Source organism: Lissotriton helveticus, chromosome 5_1, assembly GCF_964261635.1.
Source record: "Lissotriton helveticus chromosome 5_1, aLisHel1.1, whole genome shotgun sequence".
NCBI classification, from domain to species: Eukaryota; Metazoa; Chordata; class Amphibia; order Caudata; family Salamandridae; genus Lissotriton; species Lissotriton helveticus.
This window is the reverse complement of record NC_136065.1, coordinates 649,741,678-649,759,694: the sequence shown is the minus strand read 5'-3', so window position 1 is coordinate 649,759,694 and position 18,017 is coordinate 649,741,678. Positions and strand designations below refer to the sequence as shown.

The window sequence follows — 18,017 nt, the reverse complement described above, 5'->3', positions numbered from 1 at the left end:
GGAATCCATGTAATTACAGCCCCCGTGGGAGTGAATCTACCGACGTGGATATACATCTCTCTGGAGGACTGGACTGGCTAAAGATACCGCGGCAGAGTAGTGTTGGCGTCTGGTACAAAGCATTTCAAGGCCCCTCGTGGGGACACTTACACTGAAACCAGAGTTTCTGAGAGTGAGCACGTCATGCTCTGACAGCTAAAAACCATGGGGCGTGATTTACAGGCGTGGAGTGACATTCATAATTCATGCGCAGGGCCTTGTGGCCCTGTCGTCAGCCCGCATTACTGGCCAAGCGATGCGTTCCCGCCCTGTCCGGGCCCGTCATCCAAACTCAGTCACAGCATCGGTTCGGAGAGCTCAGTCGAGAATCTTGCTTCATTGCTCGCAGGTTGTTGGTTCCTGCTGCTCGGGGAGTTTATCTCCTTGGCAATAGCCCCACCAGGCAACTTTTAATTCACAATATTACTTACTGATAGAAGAACGTGCGGGCAGGGTGTGACTACCACTGAAGTAAGTGTTCTCATCCAATGCATTTACCATGATGCACTGGGGCAAATTGAGTGCTGGGATGTGAGGCAGTGTGCTCCCACCTTCCTTCTCTTTGAAAAGACTGCTTTCAGCTAATGAGCTGACCAGCTTGTGTTGAGCAAAACACACAAGATGGACGGAATGTTGCACAACGGCAAAACATTCACCCCAGTCACAGATCTGAGTTTAATCCATCGTTATTTTGCTCACCAAGCCACCCCAGTTCAGACATGGCCATATGCAAATCAGTCTTGACCCTGTGCCTCATGGGAACAGTCCAGCCTGAACTGCCAAGCCATGTCTTCCCTGGACCGGAATCAATCATCCTTGGACCGGTTTCTGACTATCAGCCGTCTTCAGCCAGGTTAGCTTGACTCCAGTGGCTTAGTAAGCAAGGGACCCACGTCTGGGCATACCCTTCCCACATAGGGTGAATAGCAAAACACATAAGATGATGGACTGAATGTTGCACAATGGCAAAACATTCTCCCCCGGTCACAGATCTGGGTTTAATCCAACGTTATTTTGCTCACCAAGCCACCCATGTTTGAACTGGGGTGGCAGGGTGGGCTAAAGAACGGTGATGGATTAAACCCAGATCTGTTGACTGGGTGTGAGTGTTTGATTGGTTCAGATGCTCCGTCCATCACCACCCCCTTTTTGTACCACTTTGTTCGCCATAAGTTGGCAAGGTATGCTCAGACGTGAGTCCCATGCTCACTTTGCCACTGGATTCAAGCAAGCTGGGCTGAAGACGGCTGAAATGCCAGACACCAGTCCTCGGAAGCTTGTTTCCGGTCCAGGGAAGGCATGGCTTGGCAGTTCGGGCTGGACTGTTCCCATGAGGCACAGGGTCAGACTGATTTGCATATGGCCATGTTTGAACTGGGGTGGCAGAGTGGGCTAAAGAACGGTGATGGATTAAACCCAGATCTGTTGACTGGGTCTGAGTGTTTGATTGGTTCAGATGCTCCGTCCATCACCACCCCCTTTTTTACCAGCTTGTGTTGATGCACCTGCGCTCAGAGATTGGTATTGAGACTTGAGAAGACTTTAGGCAGCATTTCCAGCATGCTCAAAACAACTTGTTGCTCTCTACTGATGAAGGAATGAATCCATAAAAAGTTTTCTAAAGTTACACAGCGAATGCTGCACCAACAAGAGTGAAAAACTAAAGACTACTACTGAAGTGTTATCATGCACTGCATTTACCATGATGCATTGGGGCAGATTGAGTGCTGGGATGTGAGGCCCTGTGCTCCTACCCTCCTTCTATATATTTGTTGTGCTTGTGGAATCAGGAATTGGATAGTGTAGATGCTGATACCTTACAAACTTTCGTGAATTTGTAGAAGGTGCCAGGCCCTCATGTGAGTGAACGTTCAATGCTCAGAAGTCCTAATAAGAGCCTGTCGCTTATATAAGTCTTAAATCACTATTTAGTCATTTCAAAGTATTTCCAAATGCACAGTCAACCAGATAGTCCTGCCTAGAAATGGAGGGTTAGTAACTACAGGTCTTGTAGAGGGGATATCCGCACAGCACGAATTAGAAGAGCTGGTCCATTTTGGCAGGGATACTTTTCAAAGACAACAAAAAGGTCCTGTCATCATGGATGCCAGACCTCAGGCTGCCCCAGTGAGGAGTTATTTTTAATTCTCTTAAGAACAACCTACTTAACTGATTTTGTTTTTACTCTTCGTGGTGTATGTTATGTTTATGTAGTTTTGGAAGCCATCCGAGGTCAACTGTGCTCGCTGTGCATAAAGAATACTTAAATATTTAGTTTTGCTTACATCCATATATTTTGACGAGTGTGGGCTTATAAGGCATAGAGAACTCGTTTTGCAAATTCTACATTAATCCTTGCATGTGGAGTCCTTCACCTCAGGGGCATAGGTATTTGGGGTGTGACACCCCCTAAAATAAATGCATTATTGGCTTGAGATTTGGGTCTAGGGGCCCCAAGTCAGGTCGTCTAAGCCTTTGTTGTTTTTTCTTTTTATTCTTATTTATTCTAAAAGGTTTTAACTGATTTTTTTTTAAAGGAACTTAGACAGAGGCTCACCCTATGCAAATAAGTATTACACCTGTTCCTTGTGGGAACAGTATATATCAAACCTTGGTCATCCCTCCACCCTTCTGCATAATGTTTTTTAGTTGAGTAATTTACGATTCACACCTCATAAATCTCACTGATTTAGCTGTGCCCCTGCTTCACCTCTGAGCGCCTCACTCCGCTTCTATTCATGCATTTCAGACCCGGGCGGGCAGCCTCAGGTTACAATAATAAAGGTTTCCTTTTTCCTCACAATGTATCTCTGAACCAGGCTTTGCTGAGATCTAGGTTCCTTTAGTTTCATTTTTAGGTCGAGCCTAGACGTAAGCAATGCGAAGCATTGCTTAGTCTGAGGTCGACAACTATTGTATTCACTTTCTTGGGAATCTGAGACAGCGTTCGGCCACGAGCCTCTGCTGTCTCAGATTTGTCCTCGTGAGCCCGCCTCGCGCTTTTGTATCAGGCTGCCCGCCCCCTGGCTCCGAATCCCCGCAAACACGCAGGCACGCCCACAGACACACACACGCAGGAACACGCGCGCGCACACACACACACACACACACCCACACAGGCAGGCTGGCACGCGCACACACACACACACACACGCACGCACCCCACCACCACCACCACCACTCACGGGCTCACGCGCACACACACACACATATCCCCCCCTCCACTCACCGTGCTCGTTTGTGGCGTGGCGTCGCCTCGCTGCGCTCCTTTTCTCCGGCGCATCTCCACACGCGGGGCACTTCTGTGGATTTTCGTGCTACCGCGGGGCTCTCCCTCCATGATGGGAGCCCTGCATCAACGAGCAACACCGGCCTCTTCCGGCCGCGTCACAGGCCCCGCCCATGTCACGGGCAAGGATGCCTGACTTCCTGGTTTGATACTAGAATTCTTTGTTCACAGGACTCGTTTCATATGGGGGCAGGTTTGCGCCAATTTTGTATCAGTGGTAAACAGGCTGAACTGCGGCACATGGCCGTTTCCTGTCTCGTGTATCTTGGGAAGGTCAGTTTTGGGCACTTTTTCATACCAGTTTGATCGATAAAAAACGGTTTATGGAATTTCCAGAAGGGAGCATAATTTTCGCACATGTTAGAAATTAGAGTACAACAGTTTGAACTATCCGTTTAAAATGTATGATTTGTTCACCGATGGAGAACCGACTTACTTCTTCATCCGTATAAAATCGATAACGTAAGTTAAAATCGATAACGTAAGTTAAAATCAATAACGTAAGCATAGAAATCCTCGGTAGGCAGGATGTTGCAAATATATTGTTTGTGTTCCGACTTCAAAAAAGGCCAACTACCCACTGGAATAGCTGTTTTTATTTACATTTTCGTGAACGAGACAGAACTGTTTGTGGAGTATGTATTCATTTATAAGACATTTGTGCGTGGCACTCACAGCTGCCCTTACTCAACCCAGCGTGTCTTGACACGCAGACAAAAGTGGTCCCCAACTTTCCTCGGGACCGCCTGTCTGTCCTCACCTGAGTCTGCCGAGAAGTCTGTACATGGGGAGCAGTTCCGCTCTCGAACAACCTGTACCGGGGGAGTGGGGGCGGGGTTGGAGGAGGAAGGGTGAGGTGGCGTAGGGTCCCGTTGGGTGAGGGGAGCTAATGGCCGCAGAGGTGCTGAATGTCACAGAGGGGTGTCAGATTGTAAAATGTACCTAGGGGTGGGAGGGGGCGGGAAGGGGACTTCTTCCTGCCAGCAGAGTTTTATGGACTCGCCCTGCCCCCACAGCATGCTTCTAATATTTGACCCTTGAGGCCCGGCTGCAGCGCCGCTCCTCCCAGCACACACACACACACCCCGCACGGCCCGGGCAGGGTCAAACCACATCTCTTTATCTGCCAGGTCAGGGCCCCTCAGACTCCATGAACACCTCCGCCCCCAGGGTACCATCTGCTGAACTTTAAACAAACAGACAAGGCCCAGGGAGGAGACACTACTCCACTGCGCACCCATCCCCCGCTCTTCCATTCTTCATCACTCCCCTCCTCATCCTCGCTGGACATTTCTGCTGTCTTTAACTCATTACTCCTGTCCGGTTTCTCTTTAACTCGTTCTGCCTGTCTTTATCTTCAGTTTTAATTCGGCCTTTTCCTTCTCTCATACAGGACGTTTCCTTTACGTCTTCCATCACTCTCTCTGCTACACTTATGCTTTTTTTCTACCCTTCGGGTTCTTGTCATGCACTTTATGCCAATGTTAGGCCAAAATCACCCCCCCCCCTCCCCAAATTCCTTTAAATTCAGTGTTGCAAAAACACTTGTTAAACGCAATGAGGCTAGCTGCCTCCTCGATGGTTTTTAACCAGGATTTATATCCAGATGCACTGAGACAGCCACGCTCCAAACAGTGGAGCCTGGCGTGCACTGGTCAGACCCCACTGGATGCCCTCCTGCTACTGGACAGCAAGCCCAGCCAGGTAAAAAAAAAAGACAAATCTCTGGGCAAGAAATTGACCTTAAAGGCACACGTAAGTGCATGAGCGAAAAGTTCACGTGTCCAAATAACCCAACTCAGGAGAATGAAGCATCTCCTACCTATGACCACTGTCCAATAGTAGTTCAATCTCTAGTCCTCTTGAGACTCACTACGGCACCGCTTTCCTATCCGCATGCCGAAGGTTCACGTGGCGCCCTCACAGCTACACTTCTAGGCGCTGCTCCCCTTCTTCGGGGTTCCAGAAGATTGGACATATCTCTGGAATTGAATTCTCTCTGAATTTGCCACCCATTGTCGCCAGAAGTGTGTTCAAGGCTGCTTGCATCACTCTCAAAACTCTCCATGGAGAAGAACGTACCTGCCCAGCGCCATGTCTGGAGCTTCAGGACAAGTTAAGGCTCCTTCTCACCCCTCTTCAAGAAGTCAAAAGCGCTACTCCAATCATTCTCTGGGAAACGCACTGAAACGCTGAACTTCATTGCTCCAACCATTAGGCCTAACACTTTGTATAACCTTTTTTAAATGCGACGTTAAAGCGCTGTGTTTTGATTCATCAACGTTTTTCACACGGACAATGCTACATAAATAAAAGTAAAACGAACACATATCTCTCCCGCTACTCCATACAATTCCCTCTGCTCCAACCAGTGAAAAGGCACTTCCCGTACCCCCACCAACCTCCCTGTCCAGAGCTCCCCATATATGTCAAGTGCCATCTTACCCACTACACTCTGCCATCCCTCTTTATATGCCACCCCTGCCACAGCAATGCCAAGAGCTTGTTTCTGGACGAAAGTGAAAGCCCACCGTGCTTGTTTACAGTAGCCTTGCTCCTCAAATGCTGTTGCTGTGTTGCCATCTCTCTAGGGACCCTCAGCTTGAAAACACTCGACTTGCTAGCTGCAAAGCTACATCTGCTATGCATTGCCTTTAGACACATTGATCCCTCGCAGACTGTGCTGACTCTGCCCCTCCTGATTCTGAAACTGACCAACGCAGTCTCCACGCAGTCTCTTCTCTCTGTTTTATGATGTCTGCCCTGCCACTATTTACTTTGGACCCTCACACCTCCTCACCCTCACACACCCTCACACCCTCACACACCCTCACTTACCCTCACCCCCATCACCCTCACCCCCGTCACCCTCACCCTCATACCCCCTCACACACCCTCACACACCCTCACACCCTCACCCACCCTCACTCACCCTCACAACCCTCTCACCCTTACTAACCCTAACCCCCTCACACCCCCACACACCCTCACCCACACCACTCAGGATCACCACCACATCACTCAGGGACACCACCACATCACTCAGGGGCACCACTCAGGGACACCACCACATCACTCAGGGGCACCACTCAGGGACACCACCACATCACTCAGGGGCACCACTCAGGGACACCACCACATCACTCAGGGACACCACCACATCACTCAGGGACACCACCACATCACTCAGGGACACCACCACATCACTCAGGGACACTACCACATCACACAGGGGCACCACCCAGGGGCATCACCACATCACTCATGAACACCACCACCTCACTCAGGGGCACCACCACCTCACTCAGGGGCACCACCACATCACTAAGGGACACCACCACATCACTCAGGGACACCACCACATCACTCAGGGACACCACCACATCACTCAGGGACACCACCACATCACTCAGGGACACCACCACATCACTCAGGGACACCACCACATCACTCGGGGACACCACCACATCACTCAGGGACACCACCACATCACTCGGGGACACCACCACATCACTCGGGGGCACCACCACATCACTCGGGGGCACCACCACCTCACTCGGGGGCACCACCACATCACTAAGGGACACCACCACATCACTCAGGGACACCACCACATCACTCAGGGACACCACCACATCACTCAGGGACACCACCACATCACTCAGGGACACCACCACATCACTCAGGGACACCACCACATCACTCAGGGACACCACCACATCACTCGGGGACACCACCACATCACTCGGGGACACCACCACATCACTCGGGGACACCACCACATCACTCGGGGACACCACCACATCACTCGGGGACACCACCACATCACTCGGGGACACCACCACATCACTCGGGGACACCACCACATCACTCGGGGACACCACCACATCACTCGGGGACACCACCACATCACTCGGGGACACCACCACATCACTCAGGGGCACCACCACATCACTCAGGGGCACCACTCAGGGGCACCACCACATCACTCAGGGGCACCACCACATCACTCGGGGACACCACCACATCACTCGGGGACACCATCACATCACTCGGGGACACCACCACATCACTCGGGGACACCACCACATCACTCGGGGACACCACCACATCACTCGGGGACACCACCACATCACTTGGGGACACCACCACATCACTTGGGGACACCACCACATCACTTGGGGACACCACCACATCACTCTGGGACACCACCACATCACTCTGGGACACCACCACATCACTCTGGGACACCACCACATCACTCGGGGACGCCACCACATCACTCAGGGACACCCCCACATCACTCTGGGACACCACCACATCACTCATCCCAACAACATCATCACTCAGCACCACTGTCCTTGCTTGCTACCAACAAGCATTGCCTTAGCTAATAGGAGTCGCATTAGGAAAGTGTAAGCTATTGGCTTTGTTAATAACAATGCTATTAATGTATATATTTTCAAAGCCAACACATATTAAAAACATTTGTCATTTACAATACCAATAGCTCATACTTTCCTAATGCGAGACCTATTGCATTGCAAATGCTTGTTCACCATGTGGTCCTGTGTTGGTAGCTGTGCGGTCTGGAAATCCCCAGGGGATTGTTTGTGACTGTATTTCCCTAAACTTGGTCGATAAAGAAACTGTCAGTTTTTTGTTTGGCAGAAGAACGTTTCGTCGGAGGTCAAAGTGATTCTACCTGAGTTTTTTGCATGCAGTTTCAAATGTCTCCAATACATATATGCATCACTGATATTCTAAACCTGATCACATATTCTCTCTTTAGTTTCACACATTACTTGCTTGCTCAGGACCTGACCTGCTTTACTTTAGCCCCAGCCTGGGTTTGTCTGCTTCAGAAGACATAGGCCAATTCCTCTCACTGTAGAAGCACATATACTGTGACTATTCTGAAGATTTTTTTAAACACTCTCACAGCCGCGACTCCTCTGCCTAGCATCGTCCCACGGTAAAAATAAAATTAAATAAACACCATGTTATTATCATTTTATTTTGCCATCATGGCTTTAGGTGTACGCAGGGCAGTGCTGGACTGCCCACACACCAGCAGGAGGAGTGGTGAGCACTTTCTAAGTGCGCATGACTTTTTGGCCTGCCGTCTTGGGCTGGCCAAACACTCATACTCACTTAGCATGTTCTCACCTGACTGTATTACACAGCTTGGGTGGAGAACATGCACAGGCTTCCAGGCCCTGTCTGGGTGCCGAACCATGGCGCTCAGACCAATCACAACGCTATTATGCAAAACCGGCCCCGGTGACCAAAACAACATCAGGGATCCCAAAATGGCCCCCATCCTAGCGGACCATCGGGGAAACACCTGGTGCCTGCTATGGCCCGTCCGGCCCTGCTACAGTGTGATTGTAAAAAATGGGTTTGGGGGTTTTGAAGAATATTTGCTGTCCCTTCACTTTTGACACCTTCTTCCAGGCAGGATATCAATGACAAAATATGCTAGTGATAACCCATTACAGAGCTGCTTACTGCCAGTCCTGCCAAGTATCACGCACCAGGCGTGACGCTAACGCATTTCAGTGTGGTGTTCCGCATCACCGCACTGAAATACATTGTCACGCATTTGCCCCTGACTCTTTGCTGACGCGCAGCGGCGCTGAAACTGGCTAAATTAAAGCCAGGGTGCTGCTAGCACTCGTTGACTGGCTGGTGGTGGTGCCTCTGACCTGTGTGTGCCGGGGGAAGGTGGGGGGGGATTAGTCGGCTGCTCTGCTGAGTGCTCACTGACAGCTCTCGCTCCCCGCAGACTCCAGGAGACAGTAATTGACATCGGATGCTGCTCTGAGAGCCTGTGCGTGCCCAAATGCTTCATTGTCATGCTGGCTAGTACAATGTTGCAAAGCTGCAGGCAGAGTGCTGGCTGATTCCTGCCGCGGCACTGATGACATCATGTGACATCAAGACACACCTCTGCCCAATTAAAATTATTGGGACCCCTGGGTCTGCCCTCGCAGATACAAGTCGTGCTTTAACTGGCTGCCTCTGCGGCTGGCAGTGCGGCGCCTGGCGAGATTACGTCACGTCCTGGCCTACACTGTTGAAGTGTCGTAAACTGGGCTCTGACGGCCGCCGCCTCTCCCTCCCAAAGGTGCTGTGCCGCCACTTACTGTGTGATTTGAGGCATTGGGGAGTCTCCGTTCTACTACCAATTTGTCAGAGTTAATTAGGCTAAGGTCAGTGGGGGGTGAGAGTCAAACGCTGCGGGGGCGGGAAAAGAGATTAGGTTGAGAGCCGAGTGCTCATTGTCGTCACCGCGGCCGGTGGTTGGAACGAGGTAGATTGCATCACACCCTGGCCATGCAACTGACCCTAGCCCACTGGATCGTGGCGCCTGAATCATCAGTAAGTGCTGTCGGAGTGAGCTGCAGTATTTTTAATAGTTAACACCTGCCATGTGGTTATTTAATTGCTGTAAAGTAAGTTTGCCTGGCAATTTGGCGTGGTAGTAGTTAACAAGAGCCACAGGGGGTGCTTGTGCCGGTCTCACTTCCTTTGCAGCATCTGCATCCCGCTGTCCTGCTGCCCCCTGGGCTTCTACTTTCCTTTGGCGACACCCTGTTCTTCAGATGGAGTCGCTTGGAATTAAAGTTACCAGTTTCTCTGGAGGATCCGTTTTTTTTTACTGCGTGGTAGGTGCTGGGTGTGTAGAGGTGCATGAAAATCATTAAACATATCGGGCGGCTGCACACCAGACCACGGGGGCAGTGCACATCTATTGATTTAATCACACTGCTTAATGAGCCCTGTCGGAAAAGCGTGAAGCTACCACAGGGGCAGGATGTTCCAAGAAATATTTTATTTCAGGAGATGTTTGATGTATGTTTGGTAACCCGGTGTTGGCTTTGAGAGTCTAAGGGCGGGCAACGATAGAGCAGCTGAAATACTGACTATTGAGATGTCTATTGCTAATGTGTAAGCAGTGATTTTCCAGGTTCAAGCTTGTTTATGTGCTGCGCAACTGGCTCAACGGAGGGAGCAGCTTATATTAGCTTTTGTGTCTGGTGCGAAAATATTTATTGATTTTTAGGGGTGGGCGGAATTTGCATAATCGCGTTACGCAAATGTCTGCGAAACGGTAAAAAATCTCCGCAAACACGTAGAAATTCCGCGAACACGCGGAATTGCTTGTTTGCGATGCTTTTTTCCTGTTCGCAATCGCTGTTTGCGTGCTTGGGGAAAATATCTCACGAACACACATTTTGAGAACGCGAACAAGGAAAAATGTTTGCGAAGTCGCGGAACGCAGAATTTTGGGCAATTTCGCGTTCTCCGCGGAACGCGAGATTACCCAAATTCTGCGAATTCCGCGAGCGGAACAGAATTTACCGCCCAGGCCTATTGATTTTCCAGTCACGCTTGCGACTTAGTAATTTTGACTTTAATGTTGAATTGAAAAGTACAGTTCTTCCATTTAGCTGGTCACATCATACAGTCAATTAAAGGTAAAAGCTGTTGCTTATAACCTTGAGTTCGCAAAACCTTACCAATACCTTTTAAAGTTAACCACAGGCTACATCTGTGTGTGGGGGGAACCGCTGGGCATGTCTGTTATTTCTTATATTTATTTCCCTGGTCTTCATTACTTGATGTCCCTCATAGTTGTTGAAATGTCACTCATATTTAAACTGAAATTTTGAAAATGTCACACATGGCAATCTGAAACCTTGACAGCGATGTACTGCTGCTCCCTGAAACCAAAGCACCGTTATCAGCATAATGCTTCTTTTAGCTAGAGTCTGGCACCCCCCTAGGATCACTCGAGGTCCCCCAGTTTGAAGACCCATAGTACAGCACTTAAATGTAAATTGATGTAAATTGATACTTGTATAGCGCACTACTCACCCGCAAGGGTCTCAAGGCGCTTGTACGAATACCGCTGTGGAACCCATCCTGGCTTTCCCTGTGAGGTGTTCACTCCTGGGCACCCCCAAGGTGGAGGCCAGGCATCCTTAGCGTTGTGGGGGCCGTTGTGGAGATTAAGCAAGCTATTGCCCAGAGTTGCAGAGTGGGACTCCATGATTGGAATAGGCACCGAGGCGAGAATTATCAGGTCCGTGGAATTTTTGAGCTCAAGACCCGCCGAGGCGGGGAATTGAATCCCGGTTCCGGGCTAGACCTCTGCATCAGGGTCTGCCGCTCTAACCATTGAGCCACACTTAGCGATGTTTATGGCATTGCAGTGGCTTTCCTTTGCCCGGATATGACTTGGCAAATATTTCCATTGCAGATATGTGGGGGAATGAGTAACAAGTGCTCTCAGCAAATTATGCTTTACTCTGTGGTCACCTGCACAGGCTGTGGAGCAGTATCATGATCCTGGGGGTGGAGCATTTGATAACAAATATGGCTTATGTGCTGCCATATGTACTGCCGATATAGAAATAGGACTGGGCACTAGGTTCAATATGAATATTGTGGCCTAGATACCTGACTGCATCACTCCACCAGAAAGGGATTGGAACTCCATGAGATGAGCTTGAACCCGTTGATTGTCTTTCTTCCTCAAGTATTGAATGGCAGTAATCCTGGGAAGATGGAGGGATTAGAGGGCCCTCTATCAGAGCCTCTGGGTTCATTGGGAAGAGATCTTGTGAGGGAAAGGAGCTGGTGCGCTGTTATTTCTTCGGATACCAATTTTGCCTGGAGAGTAGCTGATGAGGACCAAAGAAATCTTAGCCTCTTGCAGACTTTTTAACTCGCTCCAATGGCCAGAGAAAGTCTACATGTACACCCAGTTTCCATCATAGTAACCTGGTGCTCTATAGTCTTACAGACTGCGCATTAGCAACTGCCCATAAACATATGGAAGTGTATTCTTTTTCATTTCTCAGCCAATGGTTGTGTATAAAGTCGACCCAAGGAATCCTAAATGGATTTTCCATTTTAGGAATCTATTGTGTGTCTCAAAAACACTGCTGATAGGTGCATATTTACTAGCACTGTTCACGCGCAGATTTACCAAGCTGAGTACCACACTTTATACCACTGGGCAGAGTCCAGAAAGGAATTCCCTTGACCTCACCACATTTATACTTTGCTAAAGTGCACTGTGGGCCACACTGCAGTAATATTTTATGTGGAGCATGATAAGCAGGTTCATACTTTGCTCTTTATGGATTTTCCTACTAGATTTGGTCTTCGAGCTGGTGGAGCATGTGCAACGTTTGTTCAGCTGTGATGTAGCTATTTTGTGCTCTCAAACCGTTTATTGTACCCTGAGGGTTAAATTAACATTAATCTGGTGGTAAACTATGCTGGGTATTGCATTATGATTTGAGGGCTTGCAATCCTCTTATAAAAACTTGCCTTGAATTTCCTTATTTCAAGCGACTTGTGACGTCCCTAGTCGCCCATAATAAAGAAATGACATAGCTTCTCAAAAGTAATAACTTAGTACTGTTGAGTTTTGACATCACAGAGCCTACTGCCAGAGCCAGCAGGGAGTGAAAAGGCAGGTCACAGAGCAAAATGAAAGCTTCAGTTTAAAATTTAAAAAAGGTGGCTTTTCCTTCATCAGCTTTGTTTTTATAGATTAACATTGATAAGCAAAAAGGGGATATGTGTTGAAACAGGTTTATATTTTGCACGCTTTAAGAAATTTTAGGAAAGATATAGCGTTTCTACGCATCCTGAGCTAACCTTTCTGAAAAAGAATCTGTCGTCAATCAATCAAGCCGGATTTATAAAGTACACCTAATCACTTGTGAGAATATCCAGGCGCTGAGGGTCTTACTGCTTCAGGTGGATCAGCTGAACAGCCAGTCCCTTCTGGAATTATAGGAGAGAGGTGGTGGTCCAGAGGTGTAGGTGGTGGTCGTTCCAGGATTTTGCCATGAGGAAGGAGCGTCCTCCTCTGTTGCTTTGGCAGATGCCGGGGTTGTACGTGAGGGAGAGAGAGGCGGAGCCCAGGTGTCTTGAGGGTTGGTGGAAGTTCAGGCGGTGGTTGGTGTAGGCTGGTCCTTGGTTGTGAAGGGCTTTGTAGGTGTGGATCAGCATCTTGTAATGACATCTCTTCAGTATGGGGAGCCAGCGGAGTTACTTGAAGTGAAGGGTGATGTGGGTCCATTTGGGGAGGTTGAGGATGAGTCTGGCTGCTGAGTTTTGTATGGTTTGCAGTCTCTTCATCAAGTGAGTGGTGATTCTTGGTTAGAGTATGTTGCCATAGGCCAGTTGGCTAGTACCAAACTAAGTCTAATATCTTTTTGCAACAGATATCTGCTTGCTTTTTGGTGTTTATAATTTTGCACTATGGATCGGAAAGTAATTTTTCCTGTTTGCAAACATTGTATCTCATTCAAATGTAAGAGCACAAGACCAAGGATATAGGTGGTTTGTAGGAAAGGTTGTGGTGCACGGACTTCAATTACTTTACGAAGGAACTTGGCCTTTGGCCCTGCTCCTCTATATTGTCACAGAATTCCTTAGTTACTTGCAATATTCTTTTAATGTGCTGCAGGGGGTACTTTAACCCGTATATTGTTCCTATGGCAGATAAGATTGTCAGGGAATGTATGCCTACTATAGTTCATCAGTTGTTTAACTTCTTGTTGCAGCTTAGCATCTTTAAATGGAAATAGCTAATCCGATCTGTGTGTAAATTGCCTACCCCTCTTAAGGTTTGTCATAAGTTCAGCAGGTGAACAAGCAGGCTGATGAGTGAAGACTTTGTTAACACTAACAGTGGTTAAGCACCATTATTTTGAAAACCTTTTTTCTAAAAGTCAGGGATCACCTGTGTTTCAATTAGGAATGTAGAATCTACCCTCTTCCCCTGGGCCTTCTCTGCAGCTTATGCCACCTGATCACTGGATTGATTCACATTACCTTGGATGGAGAACACCTCATAATGACGTGAGTGTTTGGTCAGGAGAGCACTCCTCCAGTGATCACATGACTTTAGAGGATGCTCTCTCTTGATGTTGGGGGACAGGTGTAGGAAGTGTGCTTATGATGCTCCTGGGAACCAGGAGAGAAAGATATCCTATTGTTACGTCAGGGCTAGGTAAGTCTTGAAGGGGACAACGCTGTTGCTCTCTCACTTTACTCCCAGAGAGACAATACCTCCTGATCACTTTTAGTGTAAATTGGTCTAGTGAGGCTGTGGGACTCCTTAATTGCTAGAGGAATGTTGTTACCTCATCTGTCTGCAACTACATAGTCATTTTGTGCCTTCTTGGTAAGATGAGGCAAATAATCACAAAGGAAAGACCACTTGAACTGCTGCCCTCGGTTCTCCGAAACCAGGCAGGTTTTCATTTTTGTGATTAAAAGACATTACTTTTCCTGTAAGGCTGGGTGGATTTGTTTTTTCTTAGTCCATTTGAAGCTGTTTCTGCTTATGTATATGTTTACTAATCCACAGGTGTTTTTTTGCCTTTTTCCAGGTAGACCATGCCAAGGTGCTGCATTACATTGGTGCTGGGGTGGCGTTTCCGACGAGCATGCTCTTCATCTGCCTGCAGTCACTGTTGACGTACCGCATGGCGCGAACACGCTCACATTACTGGACCGGACACCTACGCTCCCTACTCACCTGCTTGGGTCTCGTCACCCTCGTCCTGAGTATCCTTTCCAAGCATGTACTTTTGGTTGGCAACCAATATATGGCAAATCAGCGAGAATCTTTATCTGTTTGCATTTTCAATGCATATAAAATGTAATCTGTCTCATGCTGTAAGATGGCCTCGCCCCTGGCCTCACAGGGTACAACTGAAGTACAGATTGGCCACTTCCACTACCACGCACACTGGATCACCCCTATGCCCCAGATCTGGGCTTTTCTCCTCACCCAAACTCAAGCCAATCTTTTAGAGATTGTAAGTCCCAGCTCATGACATCAAAACACCAGAAAAATGACTGTCCCACACCTCTCTGGCTGCACCTGTCCAATACTACATGTCAGAGTGGCTATTCATATTTAGTTTCTCTAAAAGATCTCTTTGTGTGAGACACTTTGGGGTAGATGTATCCAGACCATGAATGGTCAGCTTGGCACAGAAGCTAATTTCCCTACGGGCAGTGTCTTATAACTAGATCTTGTCCATGGGGTGCCATCAAGTACAGTGAGTACGTGTATGTGTTCTCCTGGCCATAGAGAGAAAATATGGTGCAGAGAGCTTCTGTCCTATGAGAGGCAGTCTAGTGCAAAGATCTTCTGTTCTTGGGGCACAGTGTAGTTAAGAGCCTTCCTGTCCTTTATAGTAGGAAACTAGTGCAGAAGGCTTCTGTCCTTGAAAGGGCAATATAGTGCTGCGATCTCCTGTCCTTGGGGTGTGGGGGCAGTCTAGTGAAGAGTACTGGTGCAGAGAGTTTGTATCCTTGGAGTGAGCAGTTCAGCACAGAGAGCTCCTGTCTTTGGAAGGACAGTCGAGTGAGAAGAGAAAAGCTGCTTTCCAGTAGTGTCAGTGTAGTGCATGAAATCCCAACTCACTAGGGGTAGTCTAATGGAGAGAGTTCCTGTCAATCGTTGTGACGGTCTAGTGCAGGGATCTCTTTCGTGTGGGATGGCTGTAAGTTTGTTGTTGTTTTCTATCATCTGGTATTAGTGTGGCATTACAGCAATTTCAGTAGTCCAGGAATCACTTTCCAAAAGGTTGCGAGGTTTTCATCAGAGTGGAGTCTGATTGCTTGTGGTGCTGTGCAGTCAGTGGAGTGAAGATGTTCTGTTATAGAAGTTATGTTATATGCTGCAGACATTGTGATAAATGACTTGGCTGCTACTTTAGAATGCATACTGGTTGCAAAATAGATCAACAGGTGAGTGTTAGTCAAAAATCAACTAAACTGGGGGCGTGACTTGGACGACAGAGCTAATGGCTGCCTGATCCTGCCACTGCCCCGTAACGGAGTTAACAAAGCTAAATACGCAGTTAAACCCCGAGGTCACAACCCGACGGAAGGAAGTTCCGGTTATCAGAACACCAGCGTCTGGTGAAGCAGCCGACCCCTAGACGATAGACGCTCTCAGAAAAGGGGAAAAAGTACTTTAAGGTGTGCGGCAGCCCATGTGCGAGTGAAGCAAGATGGCGACCATGAACTGATTAGAACCACAGGAAAATCGAGCTGGATGGAAACACGCTCCCCACATGAACAACAGAAGCGCACAAGCCCTACCGCACCCGACGCCAGGTCAGGTGGGGGTGGAACTGAAAGAGCTGCAGGTGAGCGCGAGCCAGCGGGCCAGTGACCCTATGAACCGCAACACAGCACGTGCCCAGCCCTAAAAACGGCCGACGGGTGCAGGGAGAGAGCAAACTCCCGATTAATTAGCCCAAATCCAAAAGAGGCCCACAGGAGTAAAAAGATGCCCCACCGTGAGCTGCCTCGCCAAACGGAAGGAAAACTAAACTGAAACCGCAGGAAGCGAGCGCGAGCCAGCGACCCCGTGGAAAGAACCGCAACACGGTGCGCGCCCTGTCCAGTCCGGTAAAACTGCCGGATATTGGAACACCAGCCCCCTGCGATGTTGCCAACCCATAGCTGATAAACGCGCTCAGAAAAGGGGGAAAAAAAGTACCTTAAAGTGCATGGCATCCCAAGAGCGTGTGAAAGCAAGATGGCGTCCAAAGAAACGAAACTGATCAGAGCTGCAGGAAAGTCGAGCTAGACAGGAAAGGGTCCAATGCATCACAGCGCGCGCCTAGCCCTCGAAAATCTGCCGATGGCAACAGGGAGAGAACGGACCGCCAACTAAAAGCCCAAAAGTGAAGAGCGGGCTCACCTCGCGCTAGCAGAAGGAAAATGAAACCGTAACGGGCGCAGCCGCCCCACCCACGCAAAATAACACGTGCATAGCAACCGGCGCTATTGAGCCAAAGGCGACTCTGTCACAACTGCAGCGCCCCCCCGAACATCGGGAACATAGCGACCTAGTATCCAGCACACCTGCAAGGGGGGGACATCGTGAAAAGGGCAAAAACCGCTCAAAAGGGTGAGGAGAAGCGGAGTAAGGGGGGTTTGTGAGGACTAAATGGCGCCACCAAGAATGACAGGAACCCGAGCCCAAGTAGCGTTGAGGAGATAAAGGACCAACATAGCGCACATCCCCCCCCAAACCATAACACTGGAGGCAAGTGAGCGCACGGACATCAGAGAGTGAACGTATGGACAAATTAGCTACAGGCTGGTGCTTAAAAAGGTAAGAAAGCAATAAGAAATAAAGGAAACACCCAAAGCTCTGAAGAGGGGCTGACTAGCCCCCGAAAACGAAAGCCCAAAAAGGGAAAAGCAAGCACACAGAGCGCAAACGAAGGTGGTCTAGGTCCATAGACAAGACAACAAAGCTAGTGGGAAACAGCAACAGGTGCAGACCGAGCACAGGAAGGGGAAGCAACCAAACAACACACAGTTGCTAGATGAGGCAAGACACAAAGCAAAGCAAACGCCCCTAGCGAGAGAACTAACCAAGTGCCACAAACGAAGAAGCCAGAGAGGTTGTGGAAGCACCTGTAGAAACAATAGTGAACAAGGGGAGCTTGATATTCTACGACTGCTGGGAGACAAGGAGAGAGGCCGCAACGCCAGGGTAACGAGGTCAAAACACACTGAGCCAGGACAAAAGGCTACCACGGAAGCAAAGGGTACAAGGAAAGTGGCAGACACCCCATCAGTTCATTTCGCACTGAGAGAAACATCAAAAGAGCAAGGA

At 48.8% G+C, this 18,017-nt stretch overlaps 1 protein-coding gene across 1 annotated transcript in view; it reads left to right on the top strand.

Annotated features, from left to right (window-relative positions):
* The window catches only part of LOC144754814 (transmembrane protein 150A-like), a 687,487-nt gene that overhangs the window by 645,760 nt on the left and 23,710 nt on the right, over positions 1-18,017 (top strand). The window contains exon 6 of the mRNA XM_078643045.1: positions 14,755-14,932. Within this exon, the coding sequence (XP_078499171.1) occupies positions 14,755-14,932 (178 nt within the window). The remainder of the gene's footprint in view (positions 1-14,754; positions 14,933-18,017) is intronic.